Source organism: Muscardinus avellanarius, assembly GCF_963383645.1.
Source record: "Muscardinus avellanarius genome assembly, chromosome: 3".
Lineage (NCBI taxonomy): Eukaryota > Metazoa > Chordata > Mammalia > Rodentia > Gliridae > Muscardinus > Muscardinus avellanarius.
In genome coordinates this window covers 120,681,770-120,699,642 of record NC_137788.1, presented here as the reverse complement: position 1 = coordinate 120,699,642, position 17,873 = coordinate 120,681,770, and the positions used below count along the sequence as shown (strand labels likewise).

General features: G+C 47.4%; 1 protein-coding gene across 1 annotated transcript; it reads left to right on the top strand.

Moving 5' to 3' along the window:
* Positions 1-1,791: 1,791 nt before the first annotated feature.
* CD160 (CD160 molecule) lies at positions 1,792-10,043 on the top strand (the record flags this gene model as incomplete). Its single annotated transcript, XM_080691623.1, is given in 4 exon segments — positions 1,792-1,858; positions 9,486-9,729; positions 9,731-9,810; positions 9,943-10,043. Coding segments are annotated over 4 exon segments (492 nt in total).
* Between the last annotated feature and the right edge of the window lie 7,830 nt (positions 10,044-17,873).

Here is a 17,873-nt window from a genome sequence, read left to right as displayed (position 1 = left end):
GAAGTTCTAGCAGAGCAGGGTGATTGTAATTTATAACTACTGATTAATATTGTATAAAGAACCAGGAGAAAAACGTTTGAAGGTCCTCACCACAAAGAAATGATTAAGGAGTTGGAAATGCTAATTACTTTGATTTGATTATTCATTTATACATATCTTCAACTGATATCACACCCATAAATATGCACAATTATGTGTCAATTAAAATGGACTTTTTATTTTATTTTTTGTGATATAATATTTTTTCTGATATAATAAAATGGAGCTCTGGGACATTCTATCTCTCAGATAAGCACCCAGCCCTATCTTATTTTTTATTTTGAAACAGGGCCTCACTAAGTTGCTGAGGCTGGTCTTGAACCTGTGATACTCCTGTTTCAGCTTCCCAAGTATGGGGATTGCAGGTGTGTGCCACCATACCTTAAACATTTAAATTTTTATTTTTTATTTATTATTTTGCTTTGTTTTATTTGTGTGTGTGTGTGTGTGTGTGTGTGTGTGAGAGAGAGAGAGAGAGAGAGAGAGAGAGAGAGAGAGAGAAGAGAAGAGAAGAGAAGAGAAGAGAAGAGAAGAGAAGAGAGAGAGAAAGGGAGAGATATATACGGGGGATAAAACCCAGGGGCATTCTACCTCTGAGCTACACTCCCAGCCCTATTTTATTTTTATTCCTTATTTTGAAACAGGGCCTCAGTAAGTAGCTGAGGCTGGCCGCAAACCTGCCATCCTCCTATCTCAGCCTCCCAAGGACTGGGATTACAAGCGTTCGACTGGCTAAAACAAACTTCTTAAAAGCAGCAGCTAAATTACTATCTCTAATATAGAGAAAGCTTCTGCCGGGCGTGGCGGCGCACGCTTGTAATCCCCAGCTTGTAATCCCCAAGCCAGCTGCACTGGTTTAAGAGATCCTGTTTCCAAATAAAGTATAAAAATAGGTCTGGGAGTGTAGCCAGGAGGTAGGAGGGCTTCCAGGAACCCCAGTACCACCAAACACACACACACACACACACACACACACACACACACACAGAGAGAGAGAGAGAGAGAGAGAGAGAGAGAGAGAGAGAGAGAGAGAGAGATCCTAAAAGTTGATTTTGTTTTGAAATACAAAGAATAAGAACATGCGTGTCACAGAAGAAAAAATACTAGGACGAAAAGATCGTCAACCTCACTCCTCATGGAAGTGCAGAGAAAACAACAGCGCGATCTCAGTTTCCATATCTCAGAAGAACAAACAGAGAATACCGCTGGGTCCAGCGCGGGACAGGGCCCAGGGGATGTGGCTATGGAGAGCCCTTGGTGAGCCTCAGAACGTCAACCTCTTTGGAGAGCAATCTTAGAAAGTAACGTGGAGCCGGGCGTGGTGGCACAGGCTTGTAATCCCCGCGCTTGGGAGGCTGAGACAGGAGGATTGCACGGGTTCGAAGCCAGCCGCAGCTACTTAGTGAGGCTCTCAGCAACTTAGTGAGACCCTGTTTCCAAATAAAAAAAATAAATAAAAAGGTCTGGGAGCATAGCCCGGAGGTAGAAAGCCTCTGGGTTCCACCCCCAGTACCACCCAAAAAAAAAAAAAAAAGAAAAGAAAAGAAAGTAACGTGGGAAGTACAGGCCTTAGCATGTCCTGGCCCGCTCCCCACGCTCCTCTCCAGCTGGACTCCCGCGCCCAGGCCCCCCACCCCCAACCCCGTGGCCCTGCGGCCTTCTCCAGTGGGTCCCTGTGCTTCCAGGAGCGAGAGGCCAAGGCTCCAGCAAAGCCGCTTGGAGTTCCCGAGGCACAACGACCTGTGGGCGCTGATGGCGCTAGGCAGAGGCTGCTGTGCGCTGGCCGTCCTGCTTACCATCGTGGACTTCCAGCCTGCTGGTGAGGACAGACGCCTCGGGGAGAGTCGGGCCTCCTGGGGAGGGAGGGGAGGGAGGGGGAGGGAGGGGCCCCATGCTTTTTTTCTGGTGGGGAAGAGACAGACCCACACCAAAGGGTAAAAGACGTTCCCTCTGTTAGAGTGCAGGCTGCCCTGCAGGGCGAGCCCCAGAGCCTGGTCATTTGGACCTCGCAGCTCTTACGCACAGTAAGTTTTGGGGTCCAGGCTCCAGATCCCACCGTCTTTGTCAATTTTAGAGACACATTTAATGACTCTGTGCCTCAGTGTGTTTATTTATAAAGCAGGAGCAATAATACCTTCTCTATGGCTCTACTGAGGGTTAGAAATTAGAGGAGAGCGCTTTAATAAAGGCCCTACAGGAGTTTAATTTGGGGAGTAGAAGCAAAAACCATTTCTGAATCAATGAAGGGCTGGGATTGCAGATCTTCCTCAGAAATGGGGCTGGCCCCAAACTACTCTTCTGAAAGGGTGGCCTTTAATATCCATGAGGCAGCCTCTATCTTTGCTTCCTGGGAGAGAATTAATTAATCAGTTAATCTTTAGTACTGATGATTGAATCCAGGAGCATTCTACCTCTGAGCTACACCCCCAGCTCTATTCTATTTTTTTATTCTTTATTTTGAAGCACTGTCTCACTAAGTCGTGGAGGGCCTCACTAAGTAGTGTAAGGATTGAGTCGCCCCTGGCCCGCAGGGGGCAGGGCCAGAAGCTAGGAGGTGGAGCTCTGTGATTCCGGGAGGGAACCAGGAGCAGGTGGCTGTGGTTGCAGCGAGAGTTGGAGGTTACCCTGGAGAGCTCGGTGACTGGTTTGCTTTGAGGAGACTAACAGGCAAGGTGCTATTAAAGAAAAAGAAAATTGTGTGAGCGGAACCCAGGCTGGGCAGAAGCCCTTTTAGACGCAAGGCAGTCACTAGATCTACTTACTTAAATAGCAACATTTTCCTGAGGAGAATGTCTACCGCCCCTTTAGCAGTTTTTCATTAGACCAGAGTTATTAATAGCAGCAACTCCCGAAGAAGACCCCACACCACTCTTTTCATCATTGAGTGAGTATGGATTTGTCTGGTCAAACACCTGTTACTGCATTAGGAGCATCAGTTACCCATTTTAGAAGTTTAATACTTAGGCAATTTGGCATCCGAGGAGGGAGAGCACCATAGTATGTAAACAAGTGGACCTGCTAAAATATAAACATTAAAGAGAGTTATGTCGAGAGAAACAAAGTTTAGTGGGTCCCAACACCGTGCAAGAGAATTTGTCCCTGCCGTCATCACCCTGAACCGAGATTTGAGAAGGAGACTAAGACCTGAAAGATTGAGCAGGCCACCAAAGAGGAAACTGGCTTACCCTGTACCTGCAGTTACCCTGGGCCAGCAAGGAAGATGGAGGAAGGAGGACGAGGGATCCCATGAGCTGTCAGTCCTTGGTCAGACCAAATAGGGCCAGCAGCGGGTCCTTGTCCAGAAGGGTAGACCCCCTGTAGTGAGGTACCTGAGGTCCACCGCTTTTTAAAGGACATTTGCCTTTCCAATGGCCATATACTCCACACCTGAAACAGGCTCCTGGAGGTGGTTGTCTTTACTGTCGTCCTCTCCTGGGTGGTGCTTGCCACCTGGAAAGCTGTCCTTCCTCCTCCGGCCTCAGGGCTGCTATCAGGGCTTGGGACTGTAAGTCCGCCATCTGACGAAGATGGAGAGTACGCTCCACTTCGGCCTGTTCCTCTCTGGAGTTAAAGACTTTAAATGCCATGTTCATCAAATCTCGAACAGGAGTCTGCGGGCCATCCTCAGCTTTTTTTAGCTTTTTTTCTTATATCAGGAGCCACTTGCCCAATAAAATGGGTGGCCAATATGATCGAGCCTGCCTCAGAGGATGGATCTAGACGGGTATAGCGCGTAAGGGCCTCTCGCAACCGGTTAAGAAAAACTGCTGGGTTTTCATTTGGACCCTGGGTGATTTTCCTAAGCTTATCATAATTAACCGCCTTGTGAGAAGCATCTCGCATACCATCAAGAAGACATTGTATCATATAATTTCTCATTTCTATTCCCTCCTTTACATTATAATTCCAGTGGGGCTCCTCAGATGGAACTGCAGCTGCACCGATAGGAAGCCCTGGATCTGTTAAATGAGTCTGGTCAGCCCTCTCTCTGGCTGCCTTCAGGATCCGATCACGTTCGTCTGGATTTAGAGAAGAGGTTAGAATGACATGCAAATCCCGCCAAGTTAAATCATATGCCTGCACAATATGTTGGAATTCCTTGATAAAAGCAGAAGGATTGGTAGAAAAGGATCCCAGTCTCTTTTCCAGCTGAGTGAGGTCAGGAAGGGAAAAAGGAACATGGACCCGGATCACCCCTTCAGCCCCAGCCACTTCGCGAAGTGGGGCCAGGAGAGAGGAAGATGGGGCTTGTAAACCCAGCTGGGTCAGACCCCGGCCCCCACGTTTTATCGCAAGATGGCGGCTGTGGGTCTGCAGGATTGTAAGCCTGTGACCCAGAAGGGCCACCAGGTGGCGCCTGTGAGTTGCCACGTGGTGTCCAAGATGGCGGCTGTGGCTGACGGGATACTCCAGCCAGCATGCCCTGGGCAGCACTAGAGCCGGTAGAGGGAGAAAACAGAAAATGCAGCCGCCAGAAGGGCTGTACATACTCGAGGTCACACCATTTTGCTGACCGCGTGCAAAATTCACTGAGAGCCATCAGCGTCCTAGGATCTAGCGTGCCCATGGCAGGCCATCGAATATCATTGGCTAAATCATATGTCGGCCAGACCTTAGTGCAAAGAGACACGAGTTTTTGAGGGAACAGTTCCCCAGAGAATCCGAGAGCCTGCAGATTAGATAACACACGGCCCAGCGGAGATTGAGGGTCAATCTCAATCTTAGATGGCTGACTTCCCCCCATGAGTTGTAAGTGGGCAAGAACAAAGGCAGGTACCCCCAGCGTCCCAGGGCCTTGCCTAGTTCGGTAATACAGAGTAGGTGTGCCAGAGAGAAGACGTCTCTTGTCTCTGTACACACCTCGCAATCGTCCTGAACGATTGGAGAACTGGAGGCTACCGGTATACCGGGTTTAATAGCAGTCAGTCAGTCAGTCAGAATCCTCCGAGTTAGGCAGAACCCACTTATTTCCTTAAGGGGAAGCTTACCGCTGAGAGAGGCTGCTGTGGAGATCTGGCCTGAAGATGGCTGTGAAAAGTTTTTTTTAAAAATGGCCGCCGACTCCTAGGATTGGTTAGGAGTGGAAAGTGGGAGGGATTTGAGGTCTCCAGTGAGGCCATGAGGTGGGAGGGGCTAAAGAAAGATGGCGGACCTCCAGCGAGGCCATGAGGTGGGAGGGGTTAAAGAAAGATGGTGGATCCCCAGTGATTACACGTGGGCCAAAGATGGCGGGCCAAAGCTTGCGGCCTCCCCCCATAGTGATCCCATGTGGGTGCTTACCAGAATGGCCGGGCCCGGGCAGCGGGGGTGGGCGGGCAGAGGGTGAAGGGCGCAATCAGCAGAGAGCCGGCGCAGGGGCCTGCGCCATGTGGCAGGCAGGGGCGGGCGGGTCTAAGCACGCCAGGCGCAGAGAAGGCATGTGCGGCACAGGCTGGAATTGGCGGGCCAGGGGAGAGTGGCGCCGTTTGGCAGAGTGGCGGCGCAAAGCAGCACAGTCTGGCGCAGCGGGGTCGCGGGGCCGCGGGCCTGTCCCGGTGATGGGAGCGGCGCGCGCCGGCAGTGCAGACCCATCCTGGGTCCATGGGCGCGGCGGTAGGCGCAGAGAAAGCATAGGCGCGCGGCACAGTCCAGCGTGGAGCGGGGTCGTGGACGCCGCGCGGGCGGGCATGGCCCCTTTTGGCAGCGGTGGCGGCGCGTAGCGGCGCGGTCTTGTCCAGGCGGCAGGTGCGGCAGGTGGGCGCAGCGCGGGCGGGCGGCTGGCGGCTCGGGGCCGCGGGCGTGCTCGCGCGGCGCGGCCCATACAAGCGGCGGGCGGGGCGGCTCGGGCCACAGGCGCGGGGTGGGCGGGCGGCGCGGGCGCCCATTACAGCAGAAGCGGCTCAAGCCGCGGCCCATCCCAGCGGAGGCGGGCGGCGCGGAGTCGTCCTGGAGGCACCGCGGGCGCCCATTCTAGCAGAGGTGGCTGGAGCAGCGGCGGGGCGCGGGCAGGCGCGGCGGGTGGCTCAGGCTGGGGCGCGGCGAGGGCGGGGGCGGTGAGGTCCAGTCTTCTTTCAGAAGACCGCGGGCCGGGCGGGCGGGTGTGCAGAGGCCGCGCATGTAGGTAAATAAGCTGAGATCCAAACCAAGTCCCATAAGTCTGATACGGGTTTTTAGATGCATAGAGAAGGGATGGAAAGTCCGAGTCCAGGAAGCGCAGATCCAAGCCAGGTCCCATAAGTCCGATACGAGTTTATCGGCCGATGGAGGGTCCAGTAGCGCTGGCCGGGCTCTGTGGGGCCGCGGGTCCTTGGGGCTCAGTGGATTAAGGTCCAATTCGACACGGGTCAGCACCAAATGAATGATTGATGGGTGTGTGTGTGTCCCAGTCGCATAGAGACACGCAGAGATCCATAGTAGATATATGGATGCCTTTATTCGTGGGAGATTGGCCTCCAGCCCCCGCCTGGCCGCGGGGGCTGGTGGCGGGGGAGAGCGTGCGTCCCTCCCTCTCGGGCTCCTCTCTGAACTCTGCACTCTCTTCTTCCGGACCCGGGAGGCCTGGTTCCCTCCCGGAATCACAGAGCTCCACCTCCTAGCTTCCAGCCCTGCCCCCTGCGGGCCAGGGGCGACTCAATCCTTACAAGTAGCTGAGGTTGGCCGTGACCCTGTAATCCTCCTGTCTCAGCCTCCCAAGTACCAGGATTACAAGCATGCACCACTGAACCCGCTTGTGGTAGAGAATTTAGTGTACTCTGTGCGCCGAGGGAAGGCTTAAAAGGAAAAACACATCACGGGTGGGGACGGGAGTGGCAACCTTAGCATCTATCTGGTGAGCTTTTAGCAGAGCCAGATTTTTATTTTATTTTTATTTTTATTTATTTATTTATTTATTTATTTATTTATTTATTTATTATGTATCTATTGTGTGGAACTGGGAATTGAATCCTGGGGCATTCTACCTCCAAGATACACCCCCCAGCCCTATATTTTAGTCTTTTTTGTTGTTGTTGTGTTTTTGTTTTGGTTTTTTTTTTTTTTTTTTTTTTTTTTAAACAGGGTCTCCTAAGCTTGGGAGGCTGGCTACGAACCTGCGTGATCCTCCTGTCTCCACCTCCCAAGTGTGGGGATTACAAGTGTGTACCACCACGCCGGTCTTTATTTTGAAACAGGATCTCACTGAGTTGCAAAGGGCTTAAGTAGTAGCTGAGGCTGTCTGTGAACCGCAATCCTCCTGTCTCCCAAATACTGGGATTACAAGGGTGCGCCACCATGCCCGGCTCAAGCAGAGCCAGATTTAACCAAGACGGGGCTTCATAAGGAATGGTGGAGTGAAGCTAGGGGAAAGCAGGGCGTGGTGGCGCACGCTTGTAAATCCAGTACTTGGGCGGTACCCCAGGCTTGTAATCCCAGACAGGAAGATCGCAGGTTTGAGGCCAGCCTCAGCTACTTAGTGAGAACCTCCCCAACTTAGTGAGACTCTCTTTCAAAATAAGGAATTTAAAAGAAATCCCTTTTAGATAAGAACTCCAGGGAGCAGAGACATAAAGCAGGTGCGGAGCTCTTTAACAAAAGATGTGGCTTTTCTGAGGCTCTTCCTGGCTGCGAACAGGGAACTCTGGGTATGGTGGTGCATACTTGTTATCCTGGGACTTGGGATGGTTTGCAGCAAGCCCCACCTACTTGTGAGGCCCTCTGCAACTTAGTGTGACCCTGTTTTTCAAATAAAAGAATAAAAAATGGGGCTGGAGGTATAGCTCGGAGATAGAATTCCCCTGAGTTCAATCCCCCCAGTATTGCAAAAAAAAAAAAAAAAACCAAGAATAACCAAGCTGTTATTAATATGAATCTGAAGATTTCAGATTTTAAAACCACGTTTTCCTAGCCTTCCCAATGTGTCTCATTTCTACAAAGTACAAACTTCACAAAGAAAGGAGGTTGAGAGGTTGTGAGGGTAAAGGGTAGTCGGTCAGTGCGTTAGAAAGTTAGGTCAGAGACACCCGCAGGGCCAGAGTATCATCCCGGGTTCAGCCACCCGTCCGCTTTCTCCACTTCTGTATCCACAATGTAGATGGCCTATGGAGAAAATCCAGTCTGCAGACTGGCGCCCCGGTCTCTGAATATGTGTGTATGGTCTCTGAATATCCATGGGGCCCCAGTAATTTGCCCATTTTCCAGCCAATCCTCACTCTGGCTCCACGTGATGACCATCTTAAACTTTTCAACTGTTCCAAGGCCCCCCCCCTTTTTTTTTTTTTTTTTGGTGGTACTGGGGTTCCTGGAAGCCCTTCTACCTCCGGGCTACACTCCCAGACCTATTTTTACATTTTTATTTGGAAACAGGGTCTCCTAAGCCAGCGTGTGCGGCTGGCTTCGAACCTGCATGATCCTCCTGTCTCTGAGGGGATTATAAGCGTGCGCCACCACGCTTGATAGAAAAGGCCCCTTGATAGAAAAACTTTTACTTGTCTTTTAAGTCCAAAATCAAACACAATTTCTCTATGTTCTCGATTCTTTCAGTTATATGCAGGACTTTCAGGATTCCTCATTTATAGTAATTGTATATAATTTTTCATTAATCTGTCTCGTGTGTGTGTGTGTGTGTGTGTGTGTGTGTGTGTGTGTGTGTGTGTGGTGCTGGAGATTGAACCCAGGAGCAGTCCACCTCTGAGCTACACCTCTTAGCCCTATTTTCTTAGCCCTATTTTACTTTTTTTGGGGGTGGGTGGGAATGGAACCCAGGGCATTTGATCTCCGAGCTACACCCCCTGCCCTATTTTTTATTCTTTATTTTGAAACTGGGTCTCACTGAGTTGCAGAGGGCCTCATTAAGTAGCTGAGGCTGCCTGCAAACTGTGGTCCTCCGGTTTCAGCCTCTGGAATGCTGGGATTACAAGTGTGCGCCACCACACCCGGCTTTACTTATCTTTTGAAACAGGGTCTCACTAGGTTGATGAGAGTCTCACTAATTGCTGAGGCTTTCCTCAAACCTTGATCCTCCTGTTTCAGCCTTTCAAGTACTGGGATTACAGGCATGGGCCACCACGTCTGGTGTTTATTTTATTTTAATTTTATTTTATGGTACTGGGATTGAACCCAGGGGCTTTTCTATCACCCAAGCCACGCACCTAGACTTTTTTAAATTTTTGGTATTTTGAAACAGGGTCTCACTGAATTGCTGAGGCTGGTCATGAACCTGTGACCGTACTGGGATTACAGGTGCTTGCCACCACGCCCATGTTAATCTGTTTTAGACACAGTGTAGAAGATTTCAGCTCATTTACCTAGCCCTTAGCTCTCCAAGTGAATAAACTACTGCTGCCCAAGGGTATCTTGCCTACAGTCAGCCAAAACAGAGTTAGCACTGTGTCTCCCGCCTGCAGGCTGCACTCTGGATGGACCTCCAGTGATCAGGAGCAGCGGCGGGGGTGGGGGGTTATTCTGTGGGTAACGCTCATGTCCCATTGCAGGAAGCATCCACATCACCAGCTCAGCCTCCCAGGAAGGAAAGCGTCTGGACTTAACCTGTACTCTGTGGCATAAGGAAGAAGAAGCAGAGGGGCTTATCATGTTTTTGTGCAAAGACAGATCTTGGAACTGTTCCCCCGAGACCAGCCTGGAACAGCTGAGACTTAAAAGGGATCCTGGAATGAATGGTGACGGTGAAAAAGCATCTCAGCTGGTGTTCACCATGGATGCAGCCACACCACGAGACAGCGACCTACCAGTGCTGCGCCAGGAGCGTGAAGCTGGGGGTGCACCTTCAGGGCCGCCTTTTCTCTGTTCTGGTCACAAGTGAGTCCCGCAGGCCCCACTGCTATCAGGCAGGACACTGGTCAGATGTTTCAGGCAGGCCTTGGACCAGCAGGCGCCTTCTTAGGAAGTCTTTCTCATCACTCAAATTTTTGTCAATGCTCTCACTGACAGAACTGCCTTTCCTCAAAGCGCATAAATACAAAGCTAATCTCACTGTCTTTAATTCAAAAAATATTACTGAAGTAGGGATCCCATTTTTATTAGGAGACTGAATCACAGGCAGATAGAGATCTGCCTACTGCCACTCACCAACTTGTGCTTGTAAAATCAGAGATAGGTCTGGAATTTAGGCCGCCTGACTCCTAATTTGGAGTTCTTCCTAAAATGCGACTGCTTTTTCTTTTCTTTTTTTCTTTTTTTTTTTTTTTTTGGCGGTGCTAGGGATTGAGCCCAGAGGTGTTCTATATCTGAGCTACACTTCCAGCCCTATTTTATTTTTTATTTGGAAACAGGGTCTGGCTAAGTTGATGCGAGCCTCACTGAGTTGCTGAGGCTGGCTTCAAACCTGTGATCTTCCTGTTTCTCAAGTACTAGGATTACATGTGTGCGCCATCATGTCCAGCATGTGGCAATATTTGTTTGTTTGTTTGTTTGTTGGCACTGGAGATAGAACCCAGGGGACATTCTACCTCTGAGCCCCCAGCCCTATTTTGTTTTTATTGTTTTATATTTTGCGGAACTGGGGATTGAACCCAGGGGCATTCTCCTCTGAGCCATATTCCCAGTCCTATTTTTTATTCTCTACTTTGAAACAGGGTCTCACTGAATTGTAGAGGGACTCACTAAGTAGCCGAGGCTGGCCATGAACCTCTGTGATCCTCCTGTCTCTACCTCCCAAGTACTCAGATTACAAGCGAGCACCACCACACTGGGCTTCTTTTCCTTTTTGAAACAGGGTCTTGCTAGGTTGATGAGAGTCTCACTATTTGCTGAGGCTGTCCTTGAACCTGTGATCCTCCTGTCTCAGCCTCTCAAGTACTGGGATTACAAGTGTGCACAGCCACGCCCGACTATGTGGCTACATTTCTAAAAACAGAAATGGGTTTAGGAAAAATGGTTAGATGGATGTTTGTCTGCTTGGTGTGCGTGCGTGCGTGCGTGCGTGTGTGTGTGTGTGTGTGTGTGTGTGTGTTACTGAGGATTGAACCTGGGGGCAGTCTATCTCTGAGCTACACCCCAGCCTATTTTATTTTTATTTTGAAACAGGGTCTTGCTAACTTGCTGAGATTCTCACTTCCTGCTGAGGCTGTCCTCAAACCTGTGATCCTCCTGTCTCACCATCCCAAGTACTAGAATTACAAATATGTGCCACCACACCTGGCTTTTATTTTGTATTGGGGATTGAAAACAGTGTGTGTGTGTGTGTGTGTGTGTGTGTGTGTGTGTGTGTGTGTGTGTGTGTGTTACTAGGTATTGAACCCAGAGGCATTCTATCTCCAAGCTGCATCCCCATACCAGTTTTATTTCTGATTTGAAAACAGGGTCTCACTAGTTGCTAGAAGCCCCACTATATTGCCTGGGCTGGCCTTGAACCTTCCATCCTCCATTTCAGCCTCCCAAGTACAGTCATTACAGGTGTGTTCAACCACACCCACCTTATTTTTTTATTCCAAGCAGGATATTACTAAATTGCCACCCACTGGCCTCAAACCTAAAATATTACAGTCTCAGCTTCCCAAGTGCTGGGATTATAAGCCTGCACCATGGTACATAACTGATGTTTATCTAAAGAAATATTTAATTGCAAGAAATCCACTCAGCCCACCCTAGATTAAAGGGAAGAAGGTTAAAGCAAAAATACAGCTGCTCACATGAGTACCACTTCCCAGAACCAGAAATCAGAAAGCTGAACAGGACCTGAGACGGTTGCTCTGGACCTCAGCCTTTCCAGGGCCTTTCACCTCCACAAATCTCCTTCGTTTTGCACATGCTCCATTACCACTTTGGCATAGACCACACAGGGACACTCCAGCCCCAGCTTTATAAAAGGACCATCAAGAGCTAGACATGGTGACCAGTCTGTGACCCCAGCACTTGGGCGGCTGAGACAGGAGGATCACAAGTTCAAAGCCAGCTTCATCCAGGCATGGTGGTGCACGCTTGTAATCCCAAGCATTCAGGAGGCTGAGACCAGAGGATCGCGGTTCACAGCCAGCCTCAGCTACTTAGTGAGGCCCTCTGCAACTTAGTGAGACCCTGTTTCAAAATAAAGAATAAAAAAAAAAAAAATAGGGCTGGAGGTACGTAGACTGTAGATAGAATGCCCCTGGGTTCCATCCCCACACTGGTAAAAAAAAAAAAAAAAAAAAAAAGTCTTGGCAACATAGCGAGGCTCTCAGCAACCTAGTGAGACCGTTTCCAAATAAGAAATAAATAGGGCTGAGGCTGTGGCTTGGAGGTAGAACGCCTCTAGGTTCAATCTCCAGTACCAAAAAAAAAAAAAAAAAAAAAAAAGTAAATAATAGAGGGAGAGAGAGCGAGAAAATGAACAACTCTGTGTTCTTATGTCCCAAGACAAGAGAGCAAACCTTAAATATTCTGTGGAGAGGGGGGGAACCCTTCTATTTAGAATTCCACATTCAGCCAAAATAACAGTGTGAGAAAACAGTCTGACATGACTCACGGCGGTCTTACATGAGTCAGACTTGAAAATCCTCGCCGGAAGTCAGCTTTTAAAGAAGCTAGCAGATAGATGGCTGTGGTGGCGCATGTTTGTAATCCCAGGACTTGGGAGGCTGAGACTGGAGGTTCACAGGTTCAAAGCCAGTCTCAGCAATTTAGCAAGGCCTTCAGCAAATAAGTGAGATGGTGAGACAAAGTTTAAAAAAAAAAAAGTAAAATAGCTGGGCGTGGTGGCGCACGCTTGTAATCCCCGCGCTTGGGAGGCAGAGACAGGAGGATCGCGCAGGTTCGAAGCCAGCCGCGTGCGCTGGCTTAGGAGACCCTGTTTCCAAATAAAAATGTAAAAATAGGTCTGGGAGTGTAGCCCGTAGGTAGAAGGGCTTCCAGGAACCCCAGTACCACCAAAAAAATAAAAAATAAAAACAAAAAAAAAGTAAAATAAAATAGGACTGGGGGTGTGGCTCAGAGTAGAGTACCCCTGGGTTCAATCCTTAGTACCAAAAAATAAGGAAGAGGAGGAGGAAGAGTTGTTGTTTGAAAGAACTCTATTTTCTGGGCCTAGGGTCAGTGGAAAAAAACACTTGCCTAGTATGTGTGAGGCCCTGAGCTGAATCCCTAGCATTGCAAAAACAAACAGGGGTGGTGAAGGTGGACAGAACCGTATCATCATCTACTATAACAGAAAGTCTAAATTTCATAGATAGGAAGTGGTAACATGAGGATATTATTTAGGAATAATCTCTCTCGAATGGTTAGCAATGGCTGTCTGGGGTTTCTTTTCTCTTTGCCACCCACCTTCTCCTCCCACCTCTTGAGTATTCCCAACTCTTTTCTCACCCCTTCAACCTTTTCTATCTCCCCCAACTTCACATCCCCCAATTCACACCTGCACCTCCTTAAAATGACCCATGAATCAACTTCTCCAGCTTTAACTTTACTCTTCAATTTTCATTAAACATTCCCACAAATAAATGGGCACTAGCTCCTGGATGCCCTACCATGTCCCCATATTCATATGTCATATTCAACGTCAAGACTATTCTCTGGAGCCGTGTCTACCCAGGATTCTCAGTCAAAACTGTAGTGTCTCCTTTTTTTTTTTTATTTCCCAGTCAGTTACTAAATATTACTGGTTGTCTCCTACATTTATTCCTTCCTATCCAAAGATGTTTTTCAAGTCTTCATCACCTCACACTTAAAATATTCTTATAGTACTCTAATTTTTTTTGTAGTAGTAGTAGTATTGGGAATTAAACCCAGGGGCATTTAACCTCTGAGCTGTACTCCCAGCCCTATTTTAATTTTGAAACAGAGTCCTGCTAGGTTGCTGAGTCTCACTACTTGCTGTGTTTTAACTTAAGATCCTCCTATCTCATCTCCGGAAGTGCTGGGATTAGAGGCATGTGCACCCATGGCCTGCTCATATAGCCTTCTAACTGGTGAGTTCCTTGAGAACACTGACTGTCTTACCCATCTTTTTCTCTCCCATAGCATTGAATGGTTGCCTAAAAAATGGTCCACCATCTCTGCCTCCAATAGTCTACATACTGTCATCAAAATTTTCTTTCTAAAATGCTCTTTTAAGGCCAGGCATGGTGGTGCACACTTGTAATCCCAGCGCTTGGGAGGCTGGGATAGGAGGATTGCGCAGGTTTGAAGCCAGCCTCAGCTACTTAGCAAGGTTCTCAGCAACTTAGTGAGACTCTGTTTTTAAATAAAATATAAAGTAGGTCTGGGAATATAGCCTGGAGGTAGAAAAGCCCCTGAGTTTCACCCCCAGAACCACAATAAATTAATAAATAATAAAATAAAATTCTCTTTTAGAGCCAGGCGTGGTGGTACACACTTGTTGTAATCCCAGAATTTGGGAGGCTGAGCCAGGAGACAGCAGACAGCCTCAGCTACTTAGTAAGGCCTTTTGCAACTCAGTGAGACCCTGTTTCAAAATAAAAAACTTTTAAAAAAAAGGGCTAGGGTGTAGCTCAGAAGTAGACTGCCCCTGGGTGCTATCCCCAGTACTGAAAAGAAAAAAAAGCTCTCTCATACATGCTACACCGCCAAAGAATTCCAATGGCTTCTCACTACCCATAAAGTCTAACTACGTCACTAGTTTGGCATGGTGGTGCGCACCTGTAATCTTTATGCTCAGGAGGCTGAAGCAGGAGGATGGTAAGTTCAAGGCCAGCATGCAGTGATTTAGAAAGACCTAGGTTCAAAAATTTAAAAATAATAAAACAGAAAGGGCTGAGATGCCAGGTGTGATAGCACACACTTGTAATCCCAGTATTTGGAAGGCTGAGATGGGAGGATCACAGGTTAAAAGCAACTTAGTGAAGCCCTCAGGAACTTAGTGAGAACCTGTTCTGTAATAAAAAATAAATAAATAAAGCTGGGCCAGGTGTGATAGCGCATGCTTGTAATCCCAGTACTTGGGAGGCTGAGACAGGAGGATCACAGGTTTGTGGACAGCCTCAGCTACTTAGTGAGGCCCTCTGCAACTTAGTGAGACCTTGTTTCAAAATAAAGAATAAAAAATAAAGCTGGGCATGGTGGCACATGCTTGTAATCCCAGCATTTGGGAGGCTGAGACAGGAGGATCCGAGTTTGTGGACAGACTCAGCTACTTAGAGAGACCCTCTGCAAATTAGTGAGACTCTGGTTCAAAAATAAAGAATTGAAAATAGGGCCGAGTGTATAGCTCAGAGGTAGAATGCCCCTGGGTTCCATCCACAGTATCGCAAAAAAAAAAAAAAAAAAAAAAAAGAATAAAAAATAGGGCTGGGGGTGTAGCTCAGAGGTAGAATGCCCCAGTACCATAAAATTAAATTAAATTAAAATAAATAAAGCTGGGCATGGTGGTGCACATTTGTTATCCCTGCACTTGGGAGGCTGAGACAGGAGGATCGCAGAGGTCCAAAGCCATCCTCAGTTATTTTGTGAGGCTCTCAGCAACTTAGTGAAACCCTGTTTCCAAATAAAAATATAAAATAGGTCTGGGAGTATAGCCCGGAGGTAGAAAGCCTCTGGGTTCCACCCCCAGTACCACACACACACAAAAATCCCCAGTACCCCCCCCCACACACACGGCTGGGTGTAACTAGGAAGTAGAGTGTCCCTGGGTTCAATTCCCAGCAAAACACACACACACACACACACACACACACACACACACACACACACACACACACACTGTTACTTTATCCTGGCACTGGAGGCTCCATTTATAAATTTCATTCTACTATTTATGTGGATATTTTGTTCCAGTTAAACTCATGGTATTTACATCCCTTTCATACATGTAATATTTATTGCACATCCCAGGCACAGTGCTGTGGAGAACAGAATGAGGTCCAATGCAGTCCTTCTCGTACTCTCCTCAGACCTCCCAAGTGAGGCTACTTGTGATCGTTTCCCCCAACAATGGACACCTTCCTCAGTCTCTCATGTGGAAGACCCCAACTGTGGAAGTTAGATTCCTTTTAGAAGATGAAACTAGTAAGACCAGGCAGGTAACACGTAACACTAATAAACAGTATTTTATACATACCGTGTACTTACTGTATGCCAGGCACTGTGAGAAGTGATATATTATTTAATCTCCATGAACTTTTGAGGTTGGTACTATTATTGATCTGACAACTAATGTTCAGAGATAATTTGTCCAGGTTCACTCAGCAAGTCAGTGATGAATAAAAATCCAGATCTATTCTAAAGCCCAAGTTTTATTTTTTATTTTTTAAATTTATTTTTATTTTTATGTGGAACATATTGAAAATGACATACATTCAGACTATGCTTGGTAGCTTTCCCCCCACTACCCCTTCCCCCCACCCAACAATAAGTGTCCATGTTAACCATGCTATATTTATATTTTTACACAAATTCGGATGTAGCTCCTTCATTAATCAACCCCAGCCTTCTTCCTCTCCCATCCTTCCATTCTAGCTTTGATGAGGTTTCTCCTCCATTGTCTGGAGTCCCTCTGGTATCCCTAATCCTCCTTGGTTTGAGAATATTACAGAAAACATAAGTCTCTTCTCTTTCTGTGCTTGGCTGATCTCAACATAATGTTCTCCAGGTCTTTCCATCTTCTTGTGAATGCCATGATTTTGTTCTTCTTTATAGCTGAATAGAATTCCATTGTGTGTATTTCCCATAATTTTGCAATCCATTCATCTGTTGATGGAGACCTAGGTTGGTTCTATATTTTGACTATTACGAATTGTGCTTCTATAAACATGGGTATGCATGTTATTGTAGTTCTCTGATTTCAACCCTTTTGGACAAATACCCAGGAGAGGTATAACTGGATCATATGGTAGATCTATTTATTGCCAGTTTTCTAAGGAATCTCCACACTAATATCCATAGTGGCTGAACTAGTTTGCACTCCCACCAACAGTGAAAGAGTCCCTCTTTCCCCACATCCTCGCCAACACTTATTTCTTTATGCTTGCCACTCTGACTGGGGTTAGATGGAATCTTAGTGTAGTTTTGATTTGCATCTTCCTGATGGCTAATGATGTAGAGCATCTTTTCATGTATCTATTGACCATTTGTATTTCTTTTGTGAAGTGTCTGTTCAGTTCAGTGGCCCATTTCTTGATTGTTTGTTTTGCTAGTGTAGAGTCTTTGGAGCTCTTTGTATACTCTGGTTATTAGCCCCTTATCAGATTGGGTAAAGATCTCCCATTCTGTAGGCTTTGTCTTTAGGTTCTTGATGGTTTCCTTTGATGAGAACTTTTTAGTTTGATGCCATCCCACTTGTTAATTCTTGCTTTAATTTCCTGCGCTTTGGAGGTCTTGTTGAGAAAGTTACTGCCTGTGCCTCTATGTTAGAGTGTAGATCCTATGCCCTCTTCTAATAACACCACAGTCTCTGGTCTAATTTCTAAGTCTTTGATCCATCTCGAGTTGATTACTATGCATGGTGAGAGGTAAGAATTTATTTCCATCTTTTTACAAATGGACAGCCAGTTCTCCGAGCACCATTTGTTGAAAAGGCTGTCTTTTCTCCAGCACGTGAGTTTGGCCCCTTTGTCAAATATAGACTAGAGGTGTGTGGGTTTGTTTCTGTATCTTCTATTCTGTTCCACTGGTCAGTACGCCTGTTGTGCCATTACTATGCTGTTTTTACTACTAGTGCTCTATAGTATAATTTGGCGGTCCTGGGAGTGGAAACCAGAGGGTTTCTACCTCCGGGCTATACTCCCAGACCTTTTTTTTTTTTAATTTTATTTGGAAACAGGGTCTCACTAAGTTGCTGAAAGCCTCACTAAGTAGCTGAGGCTGGCTTCGAACTGTGCGATCCTCCTGTTTCAGCCTCCCAAGCGCGGGGATTACAAGCGTGTGCCACCACGCCCGGCTCTATAGTATAATTTGAAGTCCAGGATTGTGATGCCTCCTGCATGGTTCTTGTT